Consider the following 22,944-nt stretch of genomic DNA (forward strand, 5'->3'; position numbering starts at 1 on the left):
TTTATGTTGACCCTCGGATGTACAAGCACGCTTCGAGACTGACAGGGATAAATCAGAATTACAATATAAATCATTTTTTTCTGTACCCGGGTACGGGAAATGGGGGTAAACCTCTCTCCTCCGCAGAGGCTCCTTCAGTGGGGGAAGGCGAAAACCACGAAAAATGAAAAATAGGGGGAGCGCACGGGACTGCGCGCTTTCGTTTCGATTCTCTCCAGTCTCCGCGCGCTTACTTTTCACCTCTCCCCATTTTCCAGCCCGTACGGAACACGAAAGAGGCCTCTGCGCAGGGGAGAGAGGGTAGATTCTCATACAAATGGGACGGGGATGCTCGTCGGAAAATTAGAATGAAAACCGTAAAGAAAACCAAACCGGGCGCTGCTGAAAAATTGGTGACAAATGATAAAATCATTTAAATACAAAATTATTGTCCTCTTCATTTGATTCCGTGATTATTTTCCACACAATTTTGCATTGAAATGTTCAAGTGACGTTTCTAAAGGGCCTTAAGGAATGATGTCACAGGGATTTTAATGCCTTTCGGTAAAAAAGGTGCTAAAATCGGCGAATAGGTCTTCTCGTGCATGCAATACCCCTAGTACATCGAGATGGAGATATAAAGTAATTTGTCGTTGAAGAAAGAAGGGAATAAAAATAATTTTTAGGTGTTTTTCTAGTCCACGAGGACAAAACTTGAAAAAATCAGCCTGATTTTTTCAAGTTGCCATTTAACGTTTCGGATGGCATCACAATAATGTCACTTGTTTATTGCTTCGGTACACTTGATGGTGATTTTTAAAAACTGGACCACTATTCGTAGTTTGTCTTTTTTAGGCTCTTGAGTTTTTGAAGTGAAACTGGTGACAGTGTCCCTTTAAGTTTGTTTCTAACGAACCCTTGTTAAGCTGTTTACCCGAAAGTGGCCGCTTAATAGGGGTTCTACTTTCAGATCTTGATTTGTTAAAAAATGTATACTTATTAAGGTATTTTCAAGTACAAACAACGAAATTTGATCAGCAGGGATTTGCTAAAGCAAATGCACATGAAATACCAAGAAAGATGCATTTCTGTTGGCTTGCGCATGCGACCTGCAACACAATTGCGAAATGCCTGAACGCTTCACCGAGCAATTTCACGTCATCGCGAAATGTAGCATTAAATTTGATTGCCTCGTAAAAGAAATGCTATACATTCGCATGCGTAAGCCAACACTTAACGTGCAAACTGATTCCATCCGCGCAAAGGTGTTTGTTAGGCCGTTCATTGTAGTTTATGCTTATTTTGTAGCTTTTCCTGATTTTATAATGAAATTAAACGCTAAAATATTGTTAAAATTCATTTTAAAACTTTAAAAATTTTTTAATAATGGCGTAGAGTAGCGCCGAAACGTCGTCTACTTTTTTAAAAGTTTTAAAGTTTTAAAATGAATTTTAACAATATTTTAGCGTTTAATTTCATTATAAAATCGTTTTCAAAATCTCTGCTTTTCCTGATTTGCACTATTTAGTCACGATGACCCCGAAACGTCGAGCAGCAATAAATCTTTGTTAGTTTATCATGAACAACAAAATGACTGGAGTATCGGAAAGTTGGTAAACATTACATATTTTATATACAGGAAACCATGATTGTAATAAAATGTTTTTATTTTCATGACAAATAATTATCTGAAGAGTGTGGCTGATTCAAGAATGGTCTAAATATGTGAATGAGATGGGCAAAAACCATAAATATCCGCAAAATATTCAAAATTTATGCCCACAAGTCGAAAACTAAATGCACACTTCATTGTTTTCAAAGCGAAATCAAATCTGGGTGTAAAATAGTGTCATTTTTTTGGGCAAATCACAGGCAAAGACTGTTCTATTCCAAATCTTTTTACATAGTATAACATTTATACATATTATCAAAAATAGAGTTATTTATTGTTGTATGAATTAAGAAGTCTATACAATAATATTACTTTTGGCAAGGATTGCCTTCTTTCTTGATTGGACATTCCTGGCATCAAACTGACGTTTTCATTAATTTCAATATATAACAGTTAGTTATTTTCTCAATTAAATGCCTCTCCTGCATTTATTTTAAACTTGGCATGGTGGACCCAGCTTTCACTTGACTCCTGCAGCTCATTTGAATCTGGCGTTTATGAAGTAACGGTTTTTATTTATTCTGGAATACTAGGCGGCATGCGCTGACTATTTTGACTGTAAGATGAATATGATCTTTCCGTTATACCTACAGCTTTTTTAGCCGGGAATAAAATACTTGAGGGGCTTATTTACAACAGTACTCCAGGGGCGTAGCCAGCTTTCTGAAAAGTTGTAGGCCTAACCAACTGGGCCGTAAGGGCTGCTTCTAGGGGGTTTAGGGGCATGCTCCCATAAAGACCCTAAACAGCGCATTTCTACAGCACCTAGATTTTTGCATTTCATAACAGAGAATGAACCAATTTTCACTTCTTACCAAATATATAAACGCACTTTTTTCTTTCATGACAAATACCTATCACTAGAAGTTTAAAAGGGTAGTTTCGATATTACAGTTGAATCCCGATAACTCGAACCTTCAAGGGAAACAAAAGGGGGGGGGGGGGGCGGGGGTATAAGGAATATTGCTTTCTATTTAATTTTGAAAGTGCTTCAGCCTGAATTGCTCTATTTCATATTGTAAAAATACGAGTGGGCTACAAAATTTGAAGGCCTGGGCACACGGGTCTATAGGCTGGCTACGCCCCTGAAGTACACTATGGAGATCGAGAAAATATGATAATGTTAATTTTTCTTCGGGTGGGGGAGGGGGGGGGGGGGGGGGGAGATTAGGATATAATATTGACGGCTTCAAGGTTTATAATTTTCTATTTTTTTCATTGCTGCCTCTTCCATGATAACTACGACACAATAGCATCAACAAATGCATCTCCTTCCTCGATGTGACATGTGTCAATACTTGAGTTCAAATGACAGTTATCATCTGTGACCTCACTCTCATTTGGATTGGTCCTATCTACATATTGGAATGGCTCTTGAATTATAACATGGGAATGATCTTGCATGTAAGGAAGATCCATGCTAGCTCTGTGTCCTTCCCTTGCTCCGAATTTGATGCGACACCATTTCATAAATAGAAAGAAGGCTCTAAACGTGTAATGAAGGACAATTGTGAAAACCTTGCTGAGGAATACCACAAGGCCACCAACATAGGCAAACACTGAAAAGAAAATTAAAAAAAAAAATAACATGTAAAGATCTTTAAGGGACAGTGTCACAAGAAGTCTTCTACGTTTTTAGTGTAAACTATGCTAGAACTGCGAGGGTACACTGGCTGGTCAACAAAAATAACCTATAAAATTAAAAGAAAGGCATAAATTTATTCACCAAGATGTTACTGTATTCAATGTATTTTATGTGATGTTTTTCCTAGTAATACCGTCAAACTTGAAAACGTTGGCCAGCCCTTTTTTTTTAAGTTTAAGGCCTTTTTTTCCCTAGCCATCAACAGCCACACATTTTGTAACAATGTATATGACTAGTACAACACGTTTTGGCAAGGTTAAGCCATTATAAGGGGATTTCCAACTAATACCAACACCTTCAGTGGGCTTTCAAGTAGCATTACATACATACATAAACTTTATTTAAAACTCGAATTTAAGTGTAGCTACATTGCTTATATCTTCGAGTTAAATATAAAATTAAATAATAAAAAGTATGTTAATAAATTACAATAATAACTTACAATAATACTAAAAAAGATAAAAATATACAATTTATTATAATATATATATAAATAACACGCAAACTAATGTTACATTGATAAAATATAAAATGCAATAAAAAATACAATATGATAATTTGAAATAGATATAAAAAGTCATGGTGTATTCTTAAATATTAAAATTGACAAGACTAAAAATGTTCCTCTTAAATACATTTAAATCATCATTAGCATTATTTCTTAATTTCGGGAAGCTAATAGTATTATATAGAGAGAGACAAAGAGAACTAATTTATCATACCTGTAAGAAAGACGAAAACACTAAGGTTATAGTTGAACAAGCAAAAGGCTCCCTGAAAAAACATCCAAACATTAATTATTTTAAGGAAGAGTGTAACATAATTTATAATCCTCAGATCTATGTTGTCTTTCAAATAATAATTGTACCATTTCAAGTGATGTAAGTTCCACCTTGATTAGAATTGAGACAAAAAGAGTAAGAGGGGCTAATTGGCCTAGAATGAAAGCTCATGCCCATTCATGTGGTTTCTACGTGGTACTGTTTTCTTTAAGTTTGCAAAATCAAATTTGAGATTTTTTTCCCATATTGAACTCAAGTCCGCTTTGGTGATGCCTATGGACGGCCACCATTGCTCTTAAACGTGCCGTATCAGGTACATGTATGGAAACGTTTTTCCAGTCTTACCTGGTCTTTATTAACATCTTGACAATGGAACAATGTGTGTGTAGCGTTCTCTCTCACACATTGTTTCAGTCCTCCTGGTTCGCAACTATCGCATGGGTAGCACTGAACCTATATATACAAACATTGAATTTTAAATTTAAAATATTCTAAAATTTAAAACTAAATTTAATTTTAACTTAACATTAAATGTTATAAAATTTCAGTTATATTAAAAATAAAATTTAATTTAAAATTTAAATTAATTTAAATTTAAAATGGAATTTAGATTAAATTTAAAAATATAAGTTAAAATAAATTATTTTTTTAAAATTTCATTTAAATTTTTTAATTTTAAAATTAAATTTTATTTAATTAAATTTATTTAAAAATAAAATTTTTAAAGTTAATTTAACTTTTTAAAACGAAAATCAAATTTTTTATTTGATTAATTTGATTTTAAATTTTATTTTAAATTTTAAATTTAAACATTTTAATTTTATCTTAAACTTAAATACTTAATTTAATTTAAATTTATATTTAAACTAAATTTTATTTCATTAAATTTAATCTTATTTTAAATTTTTAAATTTAATTAAACTTTTTGAATTTTATTTAAATTTTAATTAAGTTTTAAATGTAATTTAATCTTTTTAAATTTAATTTAAGTAAAAAACAATTAAATTAAATTAAAAGTGAATAAATTTAATTTAAAATTTAAAAATTTAAATTGTTTTATTAAAATTATATTTAGTTTAAGTTTAAATTTAAATTAAATGATTATTATTAAATGTTTCAATTTAAAATTGAATTAAGATTACTTTGAAAATAAAATTTAAAACAAAATAAAAATTTTATTTTCAATTCAATTTTAAAATTAAAAAATTAAAATGAAATTTAAAAAATTAAATAAAATTTTAATTTAAATTAATTTAAATATTATTTATTTAATTTAATTTAAATTTATTTATTAATTTAATTTTTAAATTTAAATTAATTTAAATTAAATAAAATTAAATTAATAAATAAAATTAAATTTGTTTTAATTTTATATTTAATTTAAAATTATCCATTAAGGTTAAAAGTAAATTTACTTTTAAATTTTATTTTTTAATTTAAATTAAAATTAAATTTAATTGATTAAATGTAAAAATTTTAGTTAAAATTTAATTTAAATTTAATTTAAATAAATTATAATTTAATTTAAATTGGTTTAAATTAATTAGATTTTAATTAATTAAATTAAAAATAAAATTAACTTAAAATTCACTTTTTTTAAAAAAATTAAAAAGAAATCAAAATAAATTTCAGTGCATTAAATTAAATTTAATTAATTTACAATCAATTTTTAAATTGTTATTTAATTACAGCTGAACCCCGATATAATGATCCTCGATTAGGCCTTTCTCGATTATGCTAGTAAAACTGGCATTTAATGCTACTAGAAATTCTCGCATAAAGCCCAAAAAATGCTAAAATAATGCCTGATTTCCTTAAAAAATGCCACTTGATTTCCAAAAAATGCGTTATTTTATTTCAAACAAAACGTACAAACCGTCACATTATATGCTCATATCAACAACAGGTGATACTTACTAATTGTTTGTTTATAAAAGAAAAGAAAAAAATATTTATTTTTTTAAAAATAAATAAAAAATAAAAAAAACACACACACAAGTAACACAACACAAGTACACAAGTAACACAACGCACAAACAGTCGAAACAGACAGAAAACATTCAAATTATGTAATCAAAATTGTGAAACTTTAGGATTATTCATCCTTCTGAGTTCTGAGTGCTGAAAATCTGGATCACAGTCATGAAAAGTGACAGAAAATGCTAGCAATTCTTTTTTGAAGAAAAAAACGAAAAAAATGCTCGTTTTCCCAAAAAATGCCGAAAAAAATGCTAGCATAATCGAGAAAGGCCTATCCTCGATATAAGGATGTTCCCGATGTATTGTTGAATATTCTATGTCCTGGCAAAAGCTACAGTAAAATGTAAGGGACGGACCCCATATTTAAAAAAACTTCATTTTGGCAGTTTGTCGATCCAGACAATTCTGAAACACTTGTGTGATTTTCAATTTTAAATCTTAATTGTTTTTTTCAGTTTATTACAATGTAATATTAATTTTTCTTAGGTAGGTAGTCAGTCACACGTACCCACGACCCCTCAAGACTGTATTTCCATTAAAGTGCCTATGAAGTAAAAAATAATTAATCTTATTTGAAAGACTTTTACAAATAAAGAAGAATGGCGTTTACCGTTTTGAAAGATCTTCTTTCGTTTAGGAGATATTCACGTTTTTGTGTTATGCAAATGAGGAAAGTGATGACGTCATAAATTGATCCACCAAAAGATAGATCACAAAATCAAGGATATCTCTGGAAATATAAAGGTGATATTTCTGAAACTTGGCATCAGTAGTAACCTTCCTTAAAGGTGCAGGATGGCTCATACTATGATGTTACCATGGCAACACTCTTGGTTCCAGGCTCTTTTTGTCATAAACCAAATATCTCAATTTGCAACCCTTTAAAGTGGGACAGAAGGTCCAGCTTGGAACATACATAATGCCCTATTACCCTAACTCTCCTCGATAGCTTGTTGGGAGTGTATCATCTTTGATTAAGCAAAATTTGGGGATATCAGTATTAATTAAAATAGGTTTTGCAGCAAAACTGTTGCCATGGCAACGGGTGACAGGTGTCATTTTGTGTCTTTTGTGGTGTACATTAATCGTGCCACGTTTGAAGAACACAGCTCAAATATTCCAAGAGATATTCTTGATTCAATGCTTCATCTTTTTGTGGAACAATTAATGACGTCATCGCTTTCCTCATTTGCATAATATAAAAACTAAATATCTCTAAAACAAAAAAAGATATTGCAAAAAGGAAAACGCCATTCTTCTTTATTTTGAAAAGCCTTTAAAATAAAAAGCAATTATTTTTTACTTCATAGGCACTTTAAAACAGATCTTGGTTAAAGCCTTCTTATCAAAATTATTTTTTTATCTTCCTCTAATATGCAGTAAATACTACTTGTTAGGTTTACCCCGATGTAACGATATTTTCGGTTATTTTACGGCCATATTGTTATATCGGAAGTTTCGATATAACGATTCTTCGATATAACCATATTATTTTACTGCTCCCTTGGCATATCGTTATATCGGGGTTCCACTTTAAATTTAATGTAATGTAATAAAATAAATAAAGTGAAAATTAATTTCAACTTTAGTTCATATTCAGGGGCGTAGCCAACTGAACAGTTGTAGGCCTGGCCGCTTCTAGAGGGAAAAGGGGGGGAGGGGTGGGGAGGGGGTTTCGGGGTTATGCTCCAGGTAAAGGCCCTCAAAAGTGCAATCTGGCAGCACCTCATTTCATTGCCGAGAATGTCCGGCAATTTTCACTCATTGTTAAATATATAAATTAACGTACAAATCACTTTGTAAAATAAAGTTCTCGATTTCGAGTATAAAGTGCCAATTTAACAATATATCCTTCCAGACGTTTCGAGCTTAGCCCTTTATCAGTGGAAGTCAAGTTGCTGTTTCATTGAGAAATTTGCTAAGGCCACGAAAAAGATTTTAAGTTCTAATGCAACTGGCGCGCGATGAGTGGGCGACGACTACATTCAGTGAGCGCGGCTGACTTGTTCACAGATTAAAGATGACGTTTTTGTTTTTGTTCCCATAGCAGAAATGATGCTACGGACTCACACTTGAATAGTTTGGCCATTTTATTGATGCTTTGCGACAGGAAAGCCTGACAGGTTTTTCTTGATGCTGCAGAGGCGCTCAACAAAACGTTGCTGTAGCGTGCAGCAATTTCGGCGATGTAGATCGCAGAACACAAGGAAAAAGATGCCATACACTGAGCCCGTTGTTTCGCAGGTGAAAGCATTCTTGATAACGATAAAGCATTTGAGATCCTGCAGGGTGGGGTCAAGATAATTTGATCACAGGTGCGGCAGCGAGCGTGCGTGCAGGAAAAGTTCCCACATCAAGACCAGAATGGCTACTGTCGTGTGAACTAAGACGTCGTGCTATTAAAAAATGCCCAGAAATTTGGAACACTATTTTTGTTAAATTGGCACTTTAAACTCGAATACGAGAACTTTATTTTTTACCTTTTTATTCTTTAAAGTACAAGTGTCATTTAGCCAAGAATTTCTACTTGCTACAGACTGATCAATCAAGAAGAGGTAGTTGCGATATTTATAATGCATATTGCTTTCTATTTCCTCTTGAAAGTGCTTCAGCCACATTACCGGTACCCTTGATAGCACATTTTAAAATACAATTGGGCTAAAAAAAAATTAATTGTAGGCCCGGGCCTATGGGCCTATAGGCTAGATACGCCCCTGATTTTGAACAGTATATTAATCTAATTTTAAAATTGTAAATTTAATGTCCAATTAAAAGTAAAATTGAAACTCAAAGTTGGTAAAATTTTAATTAATACTTTGAACTTGGAATTGGAAGAGGGGGGGCTTATAATTTGATTAATTTTTTTGTCTAAAGGCAGATGGGCGTATAAGCAGGCAGGCTTATCAGTGGGGGAGGGGGCTTACAAGTGAAATGTTATGGTCTTTGTGGTATGGTAGGTTTTTATAAATATGTCCCTGTGGTCCCCCAAGGTCTTTTAACTGGTCAGTTGATGGGAAAATACTTAACATTTTTGTTAGAAAAATAAATTATACTCACCATGTCTGTGCTCTGACATAACAACAACACTTCCTTGTAGTTTTTGAAGCAGGACCAGGAAACATAGAGCTTGGAGAACCACATTATTAAGCAGAAGTAAACTATCACAAAAATAGCTGCAAAATTGCAGAACACGTGGATCTTTCCAAATGGTTTGATTGGCAGAGTGGCCTATAATGAAGATGGATTCAAAAGATAATTTAAGCAAGTTTTAATTAAATTGTTCCACAGAACAATGGCTTAAAAGTAAAGGGCATGTCACCCTGTTGTGGTGGTGGTGGTGTTGTGGTGAGGATTGTGCGTCTTGCTGATCCCTGTATTCTGGTAGGTTCAACCATGCCAAATTGGTCAAGTGGTAAGTGGGGGGAGGGGGGGGGGGGGACTGACAATAAGCAGTCCCTGATCGCCCAGGTTGGGGGTTAGCCAAGGGAACAATCACCCACTCCACAAAATTCAAATGATTGCAGAAACCATGGGGCCTTAAATACCTAACACGGTTTATAACTACATCTCCAAGGGGGACTTTCAGAGTTCAGAGGACACTTCATAAGTCTACTAGAATATATAATAATTATATACATTTTGGCTGGTCAGTCGGTCGGTCGGATGGTCAGTCAGTCAATCAATCAGTTAAGTCAGTCAATCAGTCAGTCAGTTGGTCAGTTTTTTGTTTTTCAGTCAGTCCATCATTAAGTAAGTAAGAAAGTTTTTTGTGACCAAGAGGCACAGATCTTGACTGCATTTTATTCCTGACCTTGAATTTAAAAGGCATCTTTTTTCTCTTGTAAAACAGCACAATGAATGTTGTTGTGATTGACAAGCTGATAGTGAACACTTGAGTTTCAAGTCCCTTCATTCTTGGCCTGTAATACCTAGTACAAAGATTCCCAGATGATTATAAAATAGTTATTGCCTTCATACCACTAAACCTAATCCCAGTTTTTGTAACATGAAGCAACTAGTATTATTGGTTTGACTTTTCTCGCCTGTATGGGATGCTTGTCCATTTAAGATTACCTAACAGCATTAAGTGTGGACTGTTCTAACAATGTACTGGATCCCAGAAATTCATTTAGTTACTGTGAGGTAAGAGGCACCGTGACATACAGGCTTGGTTGGCTTTCATATCGGTGCAAGCTCATTTTGGTTTCCTTTTGTGGCTCTGTAATAAAATTACAGACCTCTCAAGTCTCAAGTCTCTGAGACTCACGGTTTTCACTTCAATCTCACGATGAGAAACAGAAATCTCACGGTAAACAGAGTAACAAGTCATTTGATTAGCGCCTGGTTTTAGGCCTCTTTAAGTTATTTTTGCCCGTCAGTTGATCAATCTCCCGGTTTTTACTGAAATCTCCAGATTTTTTGACCTCAATCTCCAGATTTCCAGTGCTTTGAGGTTGAGAGATCTGAAATTATATTGTTTACATGATACTTTCAATATTTATAAATATAAGCGAAAGTAATATATGGTGTTTCGACATTGTCGAATGACATTGTCAAGTGAAATGTTTGGCGTTAGTTCTTGCATATAAATACGTATACAATTATGCAGATAAGGTGACAAGTAGTTAAAGTGATAATTAGGAAATAAACAAACAATTTTGCTGTGATTGAATCGGATTGTGTGTTGAGTGTTGGCTGAAGTTCTCTGATATATAACATTTCATATATCAGGCAGTCAAGTTTGATCTTGCATTCCATGAGAAAATGTGTGTCTCACAAAATTTTCTCATTTCTTTTGCAATGCTAAAAAGGTCTTGGGCTCTCAGAAAATATATCAGTCTTGTCATCTCCCAAAGTCTCGCATTTACCATTTGACACCCCTCATGTTGATTCATGAGCCTATTTACCCTTATCGCCCTTATATCAATTACAGACTGAAACAACTGAAGTAAAAATTTATAAATTTACCTCCAATCAAACAAATCCACAGCCCAGAAGTTAACAACGAAGAAACAAAGCAACACAAGCATGATACACGCTGTTAAAATCCATGCTAGTCCCTGGAACTTTAACCACCAACACACGATAAAATATGCCTGCAAGATAATGTTTTTATTTCAGTTTGACAATAAAATGACAAAAATGTTGCAAGTTATTCTGTAATATTAAACTGGCCATGCAGTATCATCCAACAAATAATCTCTGAGCTTCTCCAATGTCTCCAATAATCATGGGTCACTGTTTTTGGTATTTTTTAATCGCCCCCCTTATACCTTCTTTCAAAATGGTAGAAATTTTCAATAGCCCCCCCCCCCCTAAACCTAACAGAAAAAAATAATACCCCCGCCTAATAATCAACATAGCTCCCCCTCTACATAAATTATGAACCCTCCCTAACGCTTATTTAAAACTCAAGCATTTCATAATTGTTTAACTATTTTTAAATGAAATAATCAACACCTGCAGGTGAACTGGATTGGATCAAAGAAAATAACAATATTATAACAATTAAAAAAAAACAGTTGCTGTAGTTTACACTGTGGCCCTTGAAATAAATAAACAAATATTTAAAATAAACAGAAACTTGTTAAGAATGCAGACAGACTAGTAAGCATTTAAGAAAAATAACTTGCGAGCAGCTTCACACCACTAAATGCAAATCCATCCAGTGGCAAGGATCAAGGAGGATTTGAACCCAGGACAACTTCAGGAAAGTTCTCAAAGTCCCAAAAACTTTTCGGGCCTGTAAAGCTATTTTTAGTCATCTGTATGTTAAAAACAGAAAAGTGTATTGGCCTTAAACGTTGAGTAAAATGAACTTCTGTTCATATCAAAAAAATATGTGAATAAAAGTCAGCTCTGTGATCATAAAGTTTGAGAGTTTGTTATGCCTATCCGGGTGCAAAATCTTTTTGGGACCTTTAAGAAATGGACCCCAGTACCCAAACCACTAGGCCATGTTCAACAAAATGTGTGTGAACACCATGTATAAAGTCAATAGTTTGTTTTTGTCTTGCCTTGATAATACAGGGCTGTAACTAGCAAGAGGCAAGATGTCGAGGCACTTGCCTCGTCTAGATTTTAACCCAAAACGTTTAGTTAACCCAAAAAACGTTTAGTTGAGAAAATAATCCCCAGTTTAACAAGATTAATTTTTTTCTGAAGAAATACCACATGAAAAACATTGAAAAAAGAGTTTCAGAGCTGCAAGAAAATTTTCTGGGAGCATAACCCCAGTCCCGACCCTTGCAAGATCTTGCCTCGTCTTTGCCTAAAGTCTGTATGTGGCCCCTTAATAATTTATATATTCACATTTTGATGGCCTATTGATTGGTGGCTAGATTAACAAATGTATTGTGAAGATGAAGTATTCAACATGACACGAGCGTGGGACAAAGAAAAATTCTGAGTTGCCAACGGGAATCGAACCCATGGCCTCCCAGATAGTTTTCAATAGGATGAAAACACTGCACATTTGTTTCAATTTATACTTACACATAGCATGAAAAGAATTGGAAGATCCATGAGACGAAGAGATTGCTGTAATAATAATAAGAAAAAAACCAGCAGTACAATATTACACTTGCTTGTTAATATTTACCATATCACTAGGCAAAAACCAAAATGTGGAAGTCGGAAAAACCGCCTTGCTGAAACTTTATACCTAGTTTTGTATAAATTTCTACTTCCTCTTGGGCAGAATGTTAATATAGCTACATGTATCCCAAGCTCATATTAATGTGAAATTGTTATCACAGTTCCCACAGGGGGGGGGGGGGGGGAGGGGTGTGGAAAATTTCAGATAGGGGTGCACCGTGAAGGTTCTTTAAACCTGACCCTATTCAAGGATAAAGAAAGGGAAAATTGATACCCTTTTTAAGGCCCAAAACTGAAAAATGACACCCTATTCATGTCAAGGGGGGAGAAGCGTTCCATGATAACACTTTCCTTATACTCAAACGGATAGTTCAGTTTTAAGATACCTTTTCTCATTTAGCTTGATGTTTATGCATCAGTCAACTCCAAGCAAGATCATGCCCCCACCCCCCTCCCCGACATTTGACTTTTCTCATAATGTCTGATCAAATTCCCCATTATGTGGGCCAGTTGCATGGTCCAATACCCCACCGGTCGGGGCTGAAATGTCATTGTGAGTTGGGTTTTCTCTTTAAAACTTGGTCTAAACGGACACTCTTGCCCATTAAATCAGCCAATATTAGTAGGAAAAGATATGTTGAAACTACTTTACATTAACATAACCAAATACTAACTCCACATACCAGAGCTGGCTAGCGTTATATAGTTTATGCAGGAGCCCATCAACTGGAGCCTCCATACGTACTGTACCCTTGAGTCAACCCTTTCCCGTATATTTTTATTTTTAGAAACACATTTCCCGCGAAAACATTGCTCCTGTAGTCAGACCACAGACCATCGTCAGACCACGATTAGAATCGATCAAGCTTTTATCAAGCTGCCTTTTTATCGGAAGAATTACACGGCAAATAAAATTGACCGATCTGTTGCGTCTATCCATCCTCTTTTCAAAATATATTCGTAATTTCGCAGTTGCGAGATCCATCTCGGTGCCTTTCGATTCAAATAATTGCTCTTACTTTTTTGACAGACCTGTACAAAATTCCGCAGTTTTTTTAGTCATAGCATTACTTGATGTCTTTACTTCGAAGAAATACTGAATTTAGAGGACGACAAGGAACAACATTCTGCGGTATTCCGCCATTGTTTTAGATGACACAGCTTGGGTAACCACAGCGGAATGCGACAAATGATGGGTGAGACCCTATTTAGGGACCGAGAACCTCAAAAACCATACCCAATATAGCCCATATATGGGAGTACCCCCTGGGTCACATATTTATGACTACCCCCTCCCTCCCCCCTCCCCTTAACCTTGCCTCCAACACTAAAAAATCCTTGAGACTACTTACACAGTTGCACAAGCTAAAAGAGAACCTTAACATCAGAGGAAAAGTATGAGTGTTCTCATAAAGAGACTATGGCACTGAACCATGAAAAAATTCTTCCTACTACCTTCATACATGTTCATTTACCTCTCTATCAATATTCCTTGGATCAGTCTGAAATTAAAAAGTGTTAAAGAATTAAATTAATACTTCCAACAGTTGGAAAACGTGAAATAAAACAAAGAAAACAAAGGGAAAAACCCTGCAAACTTCCAATATATAACCTTATATCTTTTAAATACCTTTCTGTTATGTAAATATGTAACTCATTGATGCAGAATATTTCATACACAATGGGAAACGATCAAGCATATAATTAATCTTATGTTGTTGTTTTCTATTAGCAGATTGTCAAAATGTACAAAACTTTTCACGAAGAAAATATTTCGTTGGGTATGTACAATGGATCTAAATTTGAGTTAATTTAACAGTGCAAAAATCTACGATTAAAGTTTGCATTTGAACTCAGTCCGTTTTGTCCGGATCTGGAAAGTTCTATAGCTACGCAATGTCTAAGTTATACAGTTTGTCAATTAAAACTGTAAGCTTATCTTTTGTGGACAAAAAATTGACAAGACAAGCACTCGTTTTTAAATAAAAAGACCTTCATTGACTTTACCTCAAATAATCCTTCAGGTAGATCATTTAATGTGGAAGCGTCCCCATACGCATCGAAGTAAGGTGGATTTCGTATGAACTCAACAAATCCAGCCCAGAGAAAACCCATTGCTAACAGAAAATGGACAACTTGTAAAGCATCGTAGAAATATTCCTTCCACGTTTTTCGCCTTCTCAAGCCTGTTGCTAGAATCGGGGGCATCTTGGAATAGCGGATGATCAAATCCTCTTGACTTTTGATGCAGAAATTATTTGCTTAACATTCAACGAGAGGCCCAGAGTCTGCAGATCGGAGATGCGTGACCGTGTAGAGCAGATCCCAGGGAAAACTGGGAACGAAAGTGAAAGTCACGCTCTGCGCCCGTGACGGCCGCGTGACACAGAACAACTCATCTCAAAGCGCGCTAAAAACGTGCTGTTTATTTATTTGAATTCTTGCTAAGTTCTGTCGCTTTAGGGAGGTATTTTTCCATCAAGTGAAGATCCACCACTAGAATGATAGTTTTAATTTCGTGATTTTGTTAACAGACACAAATTAGTCTTACAGTTAGACGTTTTACCAGTTGTAGTCTGTGGTTCCAAAACGACTCTTTCGTTGTTTACAAAAATATGGGCCGTAGCCGTTTGCAGCTGACGCTTGCGATCCTAAAACCAGACTTGATGATGCATCCTGTGAGAACTAGGGTAAGTCAACTGTCGAATAGTTTTGTTAGATATTTAATTTGAATATTTCCTGGTAGAGTTGAAGTTTGTACGGCGAGTAATCTGCAAATCGAAACATAAACAACCACCCACGCCGCGTTAAAACCTTTGAACCTGCAGGGTGGTTCTGGATGTCAAATTTTATGTAATACGTAATTGTTTGTTCTATAAAGATTTGCATTTTATCAAAGTGGTTTTTTCAGAGTTCTCTCATATCTCTTCCAGCCGTCTACTTGTAATTTTTTTGCATTTTGTTTAGAACTCCTTTTATAATATAAATATAGTGTTGTTTTCATTCACAGATTAGAGCAAACTTTCATGTTGTGGACTAAATGTGTTCATGTATTTTGTTTTAAATATTTTAAGGTCGACTTTGTTTTCCTGATGATTTATGCAGGCCAGGATGATTCTGGCCAGCTGGTGGCCTGGCCTGGCCAGTCCAGGGTTATTGTATAATTTTTGGGCAAGAATGCACTCACATTAAACCCCTTCTGCCCATAGGAGTATGCATATATGGAAAATGTAAGGACAATGGAGTAACCTGGTGTTAAGATGGTGGCAAGCGAGGACACATTGTTGCTGATACTACCATTTTCGAGAACCGTGAACGGCCAACTTTTTCCACGTTTTTTCACGGGTAAAACATTCAACTTTGTCCAGACAAACCGTCGCGTTTTTCAACTGAACCAATTAACGTTTGGAGCTCAGCATCAACATGTCAAGTTTGACAGCTCCGCCTGTGTGTTTCTGCACATGAAACAATGGTTTTGAAAACTTTTGCGTCGACTTTTTTTCCCGGGGGGGGGGGGGGGGCACTCCCCTATACGACCTATACGGGGACATGCCGCTGGATAGGGTATGGTTTTTTACTCCTCCCGTCCTGAACAGGGTATATAATTTCAAGCTCCTCTGTCCTAAACAGGGCCTGAACCTGTCCTAGACAGGGTATGGCTGCAAGACTGTCCTCAAGTATTTGTATTGTTTTCGCTTTCGCTTCAATGAAAAGCATTATTTTATTTGCTGGGATCAGTGTTCGCAGTTCAATGCGTCGTACATCGCGTACGGGACGCAATCACAATAAAGCGTAAGTTATTGTTGATGTTGCCCTTTGTCCTAAATAGGGTCTTAAAATAGGGCGTGTTGTCTTACACAGGGTAGGTATTTTAAGTTTTCACTACCCTAAACAGGGTCAGGGTTTCAAACCTCCAGCGGCACCCCTATACCTAAACAAAGGTCATGTACCCCCCCCCCCCCCCGGCTTTTTTTATTTCTTCAATGAATGTCGACAGCAAAGGGCGGCTTTACATTTCTGGCAATTGCTGTGGCAGCAATCTTTGATTGTTCATTTATTTTTACATGTGAGAAAACGCAGAAAAAAGTTAGCCATTCACGGTTGCTCGAAAATGGTAGTAAACAACGTTTCTTGGGTGGGCAAACAAGCGAGACACAAAACAAATGTTGTTTTTTTCATGCTACGCAAATGGGGAAACATTTGTTGTGGACACAAAATGTTTGTGACAAAAATCAGAAACAATTTTTGTTTTTGGATACAAATTTTGTATCCGCAACAAGTAATACTTGTGCACTCCGTAAAAACTAAAATCTTAAATTAAGACGTTTTGTCTTACCTCAGCACCAGAACAATAGCTGACGTACTAGCTTCTCAGCTATTGTTCTGGTGCTGAGGTAAGACGAAACGTCTTAAATTATTTAAGATTTTAGTTTTTACGGAGCAGGCAAACGGGGAAACATTTGTGTCCCCATCAATGTATCCGCAACATTGTGTCCTTGTTTGCCAACACCTTTAGATTTCCAGGTGCGCGTGCGCAAGGGGAGACTCCCCTTAAAAAATTTTCTTTAGAGAAGAGTCTCCTTTTCTTTCCATCTTAAAATAATGAAGAAGGAGGCTGTGGTAGCAGGGAAGCAGGCAAGCCTTCTGCACATTGTGGGACTTTTATTGTAGTAATAATATTTTTGTCAAACCCATGACAGGAGGTGAAGACCATCATAAAGGACACTGGATTTCTTGTAATTCAATCAAAGGTTACAACATTCAGTCAAAAAGAGGCAGAGAAGTTCTATGAGGAACACAGAGGTACTGTTAAATATTGATAATTTAAATTGTAAGTGAGATCATTGAGCTCAATGAAATGTCAAATTCATATTATAGGCGATATGTCATGTTAGTCAGTGTTGTTTAGGCTAACTGGTGTACTATTAAGAACAAAAGGCTAACCAGTTTGTTGTTTAGACTAACTTGAGTTGTGCTGATCTCTGGCCCATTATCTGTCATATTAAAAATCTGGAGGAGTTGGAATCTACTACCAACCAATCAATGATGACTAGAGTTGAGATCATGAGCGCACGTGTGAGAAAACTTTCCAAACGCATATAGTGTGGGTAGCCTTTGCGTTAACTTTGCTTGCAGTTTCCTCTCTTAAATGGTCGGTGACCCCCATTTTTTTCGGCATATACCGGTATGACTTTTTGGGATAGATCTCTACCGATTGACAAAATTAAAAATGAGCCAAATTTGAATGTTAGAAGTTTATTATTTTTTCATTTTCTCTTCCTGCAAGCGATCGAATCAGTCACATCTTGCAGCATTGTGCTATTGTGAACGTTTACAAATCCAATTGTTAAAGACAAGGTTTGCTCTAAGGGACTTAAAAAGTGAAATATATATGTGTAAAATGGACCCACTCAAATAAATTTGGACAAAGGAATTCAAAGTTGGCTTGCATCAATACATTTAAAAAATTTTGTTGCCGGAAGCTGCAGAGGTCATATCGAGTGACGACGTCAAATTTATCCAAATAAGCGTCTTCTTCTAGATATCGTATCTCGAAATCGAATTCGGTGACTCCCAAATTTTTTCACATTTCTGATGTAAGTAACTTGTAAACTAGCACTGGTAAAATTAAAGTTTTAAGTGCACCTAACCCCCGAAACAATACTTTCAAAATTGATTGTACATGAGTTAGAGAGTTGAATGGTTAAATATTTCTTCATCTCAATGTTGCGTTTTTAAGTTATGAAGGTTTATTTTTCCAATATGTTAATGAGTATGACGTCTACCCAGTCTTCATTCAATATACAGATTTTGACTGGTTCACACAAGCAGTATTTAAAAAGCATTATCATATAATACTCCCAATTTCCACAATTTTTATTGTAAATTTGGTGTCTGGTAATGGCGAGTAAATAATGATATAAGCAAAACAAGTATGTCATACTCATTAACATATTGGAAAAATAAACCTTCATAACTTAAAAACGCAACATTGAGATGAAGAAATATTTAACCATTCAACTCTCTAACTCATGTACAATCAATTTTGAAAGTATTGTTTCGGGGGTTAGGTGCACTTTAAGAAAAATTGCAATGTTGGAAGATTTTCGCGGAAACGTCCTTATTATAACAGATTTACTCACTTGTAAAGCCTGGTTCACATGTGCAACGCAAATGCAAATGCAAACCTTTAATGTAAATGCAAGCAGCATTTGCATGTAGAACTTAAATACAAGGAACCTTAAATAGGCAGACACAGCTAAAGTCTTTTTCCAAGATGGTGGACAGGTCACACTTTCCTTGCTTGTGTTTGCACTTATGTTTGCGTTAGCAATGTCCTCATGTGAAGCAAGTGCAAATGCAAGCGCAAGCCAGGTGCAGGAAAATGGACAATTCTCCATCCTTGTGCTTGCATTTGCACAGTCTTGCATTTTGCTAGTTCAGTGTTTTTCCTTGCAGTTTATGCTTGCATTTGCGCTTACATTTGTATTTGCATTGTGTTGCTTCATGGACCAGCTCTAAGAAGCCCTTTCAGTTTATTAGTTTAATAATTAGGAGAGACTGTTAACTGATGGTTAGTGCTATGTTGGTATTTTAATCCAGTAGCCCAGGATCAATATACATGGTCAGGGTCATCGTGTTCTGTTCTTGGGCAAAGCATTTTGCTCTCACAGTGCCTCTGAAGTAAGAATTTACACACAGTGCGGGCCTATTATACTGCGTAATTTTTCCAGTAATGTAGGCATGTAATGCGTGTAGAAGACGCTGTAGCTGTAGTTCTTTAATGCTTTTTGGACTTATGGTGCTTAGTTTAGTATCATCATCAAGAATATCAAATCATGATCAAGCTTATGATACCATTGTAAATCCTAGCTGATCACGGAAAAAAAAATTATTGGCTCACCTTCCAGCGGCTTACTTGTCCACTGCTCTAATTAGCTACCATCTGAGATACAGAGCCATGATGGGAACAGCGCGTGACTAAGTGAATCCCATTTGAGCTTACATGTGTACAGGAGTTTCCTACAATGAGCATGTGGAATAAATAAATATAAAGAAATGAATAAATAAAAAAAGGGTTTCAGTTCTAGTTAAGAATCATCCTTAGGCAAATGATGGTACTAGAGTTAATTTATCAAGAAAATGTAAAATGCTGAGTCAGTCAGTAACTTTTTATCCCACTGTCTATAAGTGGGAGAAGCTTTAGTCCGTGTTGCATCTGCTAGCCATGAAAGGTTTTTGTTGTTTTTATTTCTTGCAGAGCGCTTTTTCTTCAACAGGCTTACTGGATTTATGAGCAGGTAATAATTAATATTGATAGAACAAAATGTCCTTGGTCATAGTTTATCTAATCTCTTTTGTGCATTGGGTTCAGATCTCAAGAAGCTGGTGATTACTTGTAAATAAATAATATTTTTTTTCTTCTGTCAAACAGTGGTCCAATGACAGCCATGGTTCTTGCTAAAGAAAATGGCATCGCACACTGGCGGGATCTGATGGGGCCCACTAAGACTTATAGGTACTATAGCACCGTATTTCTTGCACTCATCATTTTTGCCAGTAGATCTTGGTGTTGCAGAAACAGTGTTTGTCTAGGACGTTAACTAAAATCTGTTGGTGCAAATTGCAACAATTTTGTTAAGAAGGCCACTATTGCATGCATGCAAATTTTGTTGGATAGTGTTTTGTCAGTTTTACGTCAATGCAAAGACCACCATTTTCAAACGTTTAAAGCTCAAGTCTGCGTTCGAGTCTAGTGGCCCATCTGGCCGGAGTTAACCCAGTTTCCGTAGCATTAAGTGACTAGGGGTATGTCTACTTCCCCCTGATTCAGGTTGGGATGCTAGACCGTCTCAGCATTACCCCTAGCAATAAATTCGCTAGTACCCATTTATACACCTGGGTTAAAAAGGCAATATGAGTGAAAAGTGTAACGTTTAAATTCGTTTTTCTTTTTCCAGGGCAAGAGATCTCGCTCCCACAAGTATCAGAGCACTGTACGGTATAAGTGATACTAGGAATGCTACCCACGGTTCAGGTAAGCTTCTATATATGGCTGTCAATAACAACAGTTTTTAATTCTTTTAACAGGTTTTTTCTCTTCCATTTTTCAATCAAAACTAAAACCTCTGGACCAGGATATGGTCGGTGATCTGAGTTGAGTTTAAAAGGGCTTTGTCACAGGTTTTAAAAGACTTTTGAACCGCCAAAAAAATATATATCTTTCGTAGGAAACCCAAAAATATCGGTCCATTTTTATGAACAATTGCCATATTAGAGCACTAAAACTGTTAGCGAGCGTCTTTGGCTGCGGAAGGCTAGGATGGAAATGGATTTCAGCTTGAAAGATTGAGGCGGTTAAGTTGCCTACCACTAATTGCAGCACAGTTTAGACCAAAAATCCGCGAAATCCCCGTGACGTAACGCTTTTAACAGGTGGATCAAAGATATACGTGGGGTGGGGCATGAGAAGTTGCTCTTTCCTTCACAAATCCCCGACTTCTTACTCCCTCCCTCGATCTTACCTGCACTATAAAACAGACTGAATGTCGCCTCCTGGAATATCGATTCCTTGATGTTCTCCAGGAATGTAACTGCGCTTATGGCAAGTTTAACTCAATGGACAGCGAATCTTTTAACTAAAAGGAGTTGTAGGCTAATATAGTATTTTGACAACTCAGCTTCACGTACGTTAGCTAAAGGCTGGTTCTCATATAATCGGCCGAGCGTTTTTATTGGTTCTGTCACTTCAAAAAGTTTTCTCGCGATCGGGGCGATTATATGAGAACATTACACAGACGATTGCTAACGTCTGCGGCGATTGGGGCGATCACAATCACTTGAATCGCACGTGTTCTATTCTCCAAGCTTCTCTTTCCCTTCTTCGCCGTAAAACTACAATAACTGAGAAGATAGGAGGCCACGAGTTTTGCTCTTTCTTTCTTGTTGGATCTAGGGCTAAAATGATTGTTTTTCGTTGGTCTTCGCTCATACCAGATCATATGAGAACCCCCGATCGCTTCCAATCGCCTCGATCGCCTACGATCGTCTCAGTATTTGCAAACTATCGATGCGATAGAAACGATCGGGGCGATCATACGAGAACCAGCCTTTAGCAAGTGGAGGAAATTCTAAGAGATCATTTCTTATTTGAGGGCTTCCCTCTTAGAGCAGATCGTGTACACCTAAGTAGTTAGCTTCATAATTACAGAAGTTATTAGTGCTGTCTCAAGTTTATGGAAATCGACCTTTTTAATTGAAAAAATGTTCTGTCACATTTTTTTACAGACTCGGACGATTCTGCCAAGAAAGAAATCAACTTTTTCTTCCCCGAGTTTGACTGTGACTACTGGTTTAAAGAACACGAGTCTTTGTATCGTGAAAGCAAACACGCGGTGACCTGGGACGAAGAACAAGGTATTCACTACTTTAAATAACAGACACTGTTTTGACCCGTTTTGTCGGCTGTGGACCAAATAAAGGCAAAGGTATTGGAGAAAACAAAGAATACGTGCAATTTGTTTACGGGACAGCTCGCGTGTTCAAGTATGTCTTGAGCGAGGAACGATGTACAGAGAACTGTTTTTTGTCAATTCAGCGAAATGCCTTTGCTCGAGCTTACACTGTCAAGACTTATACAGCACTTCACTCGTTCTACATGCACAAATGTATTTCCAGTTTATTTGTTTGTAGAAACTTACAACAGAGCGGTACGGTTTACTGTTTCTGGTAAATCTCATAGCACGTGCACTTCCAAAATGTCTCCGTCAGCAAGCTACTGGGAAGCTACGTAGCAACCTTTTAATTAATGACGTCATCGTGACGAACGTCTTTTCTCTCACGCAGTCATGTGACCCAAAGCGAATGAACCGCGCGGTTTACACGGCAAGGTTTTGTTCATATTTCAACAGTACATTTTGCGGCTAATTGTAGAATGCTTAAATCACATGTAGATAGCATAAGTTCAACGCTGAGTGAATCACGACTTAGCGAGTGATATCGAAATTATTTTCTGAGAATTCCAAATAGTACTTCGACACAGAATTCGAGATACCGTTATTTAACAAGCAACATATATACTAAAATTTATTTAAAATTTTATTTATAATGAGGCCAAGGGTTAATAACTGAGAATTGCTTTCCCCCAGTTTCTTTTTATCTATTTTCCCGAGATGCTTAAAATAATGTTATAGTATAACCATGTATAGGAATGATCGTTAATGTGGCAGGAATTGGTGTGTAAATAAAATTTTTGTTGTCTTTAGTCGCTTTTCTCCACTGACCTACAA

General features: G+C 35.9%; 2 protein-coding genes across 3 annotated transcripts; one reads left to right on the forward strand and one right to left on the reverse strand.

Annotated features, from left to right (window-relative positions):
- Window positions 1-2,609: 2,609 nt before the first annotated feature.
- Window positions 2,610-14,932, reverse strand: LOC144645613 (uncharacterized). 2 transcript variants are annotated; one of them, XM_078505179.1, is made up of 9 exons: window positions 14,663-14,932; window positions 14,131-14,157; window positions 12,554-12,598; window positions 11,027-11,154; window positions 9,870-9,987; window positions 9,116-9,286; window positions 4,424-4,531; window positions 4,019-4,070; window positions 2,610-3,210 (listed from the first exon to the last, which is right to left on the reverse strand). In XM_078505179.1, exons 1-9 carry the CDS (start codon window positions 14,861-14,863, stop codon window positions 2,891-2,893), a joined length of 1,170 nt encoding a protein of 389 aa, XP_078361305.1. In that variant the 5' UTR covers window positions 14,864-14,932; the 3' UTR covers window positions 2,610-2,890. The 2 variants fall into 2 exon arrangements, with proteins under 2 accessions (XP_078361305.1, XP_078361306.1); XM_078505180.1 differs by lacking the exon at window positions 9,116-9,286.
- A 108-nt stretch (window positions 14,933-15,040) lies between these two features.
- On the forward strand, window positions 15,041-22,919 carry LOC144645614 (nucleoside diphosphate kinase 6-like). The gene is made up of 6 exons (XM_078505181.1): window positions 15,041-15,345; window positions 17,356-17,458; window positions 19,917-19,956; window positions 20,091-20,174; window positions 20,617-20,693; window positions 21,944-22,919. Exons 1-6 carry the CDS (start codon window positions 15,271-15,273, stop codon window positions 22,090-22,092), a joined length of 528 nt encoding a protein of 175 aa, XP_078361307.1. The 5' UTR covers window positions 15,041-15,270; the 3' UTR covers window positions 22,093-22,919.
- Window positions 22,920-22,944: the final 25 nt, after the last annotated feature.

Source organism: Oculina patagonica, chromosome 3 (genome assembly GCF_052425735.1).
Source record: "Oculina patagonica isolate OP01 chromosome 3, crgOcupat, whole genome shotgun sequence".
Classification (NCBI taxonomy): Eukaryota; Metazoa; Cnidaria; class Anthozoa; order Scleractinia; family Oculinidae; genus Oculina; species Oculina patagonica.

Coding starts and splice junctions, on each gene's coding strand:
- LOC144645614 (XM_078505181.1), top strand. CDS start 15,271: ATGGGCCGTAGCCGTTTGCAGCTGACGCTTGCGATCCTAAAACCAGAC. Junction 15,346..17,355: donor TGCATCCTGTGAGAACTAGG/GTAAGTCAACTG, acceptor AACCCATGACAG/GAGGTGAAGACCATCATAAA. Junction 17,459..19,916: donor GTTCTATGAGGAACACAGAG/GTACTGTTAAAT, acceptor TATTTCTTGCAG/AGCGCTTTTTCTTCAACAGG.
- LOC144645613 (XM_078505179.1), bottom strand. CDS start 14,863: ATGCCCCCGATTCTAGCAACAGGCTTGAGAAGGCGAAAAACGTGGAAG. Junction 14,158..14,662: donor TACCTGAAGGATTATTTGAG/GTAAAGTCAATG, acceptor TTTTAATTTCAG/ACTGATCCAAGGAATATTGA. Junction 12,599..14,130: donor CAAGGAATATTGATAGAGAG/GTAAATGAACAT, acceptor TTATTATTACAG/CAATCTCTTCGTCTCATGGA.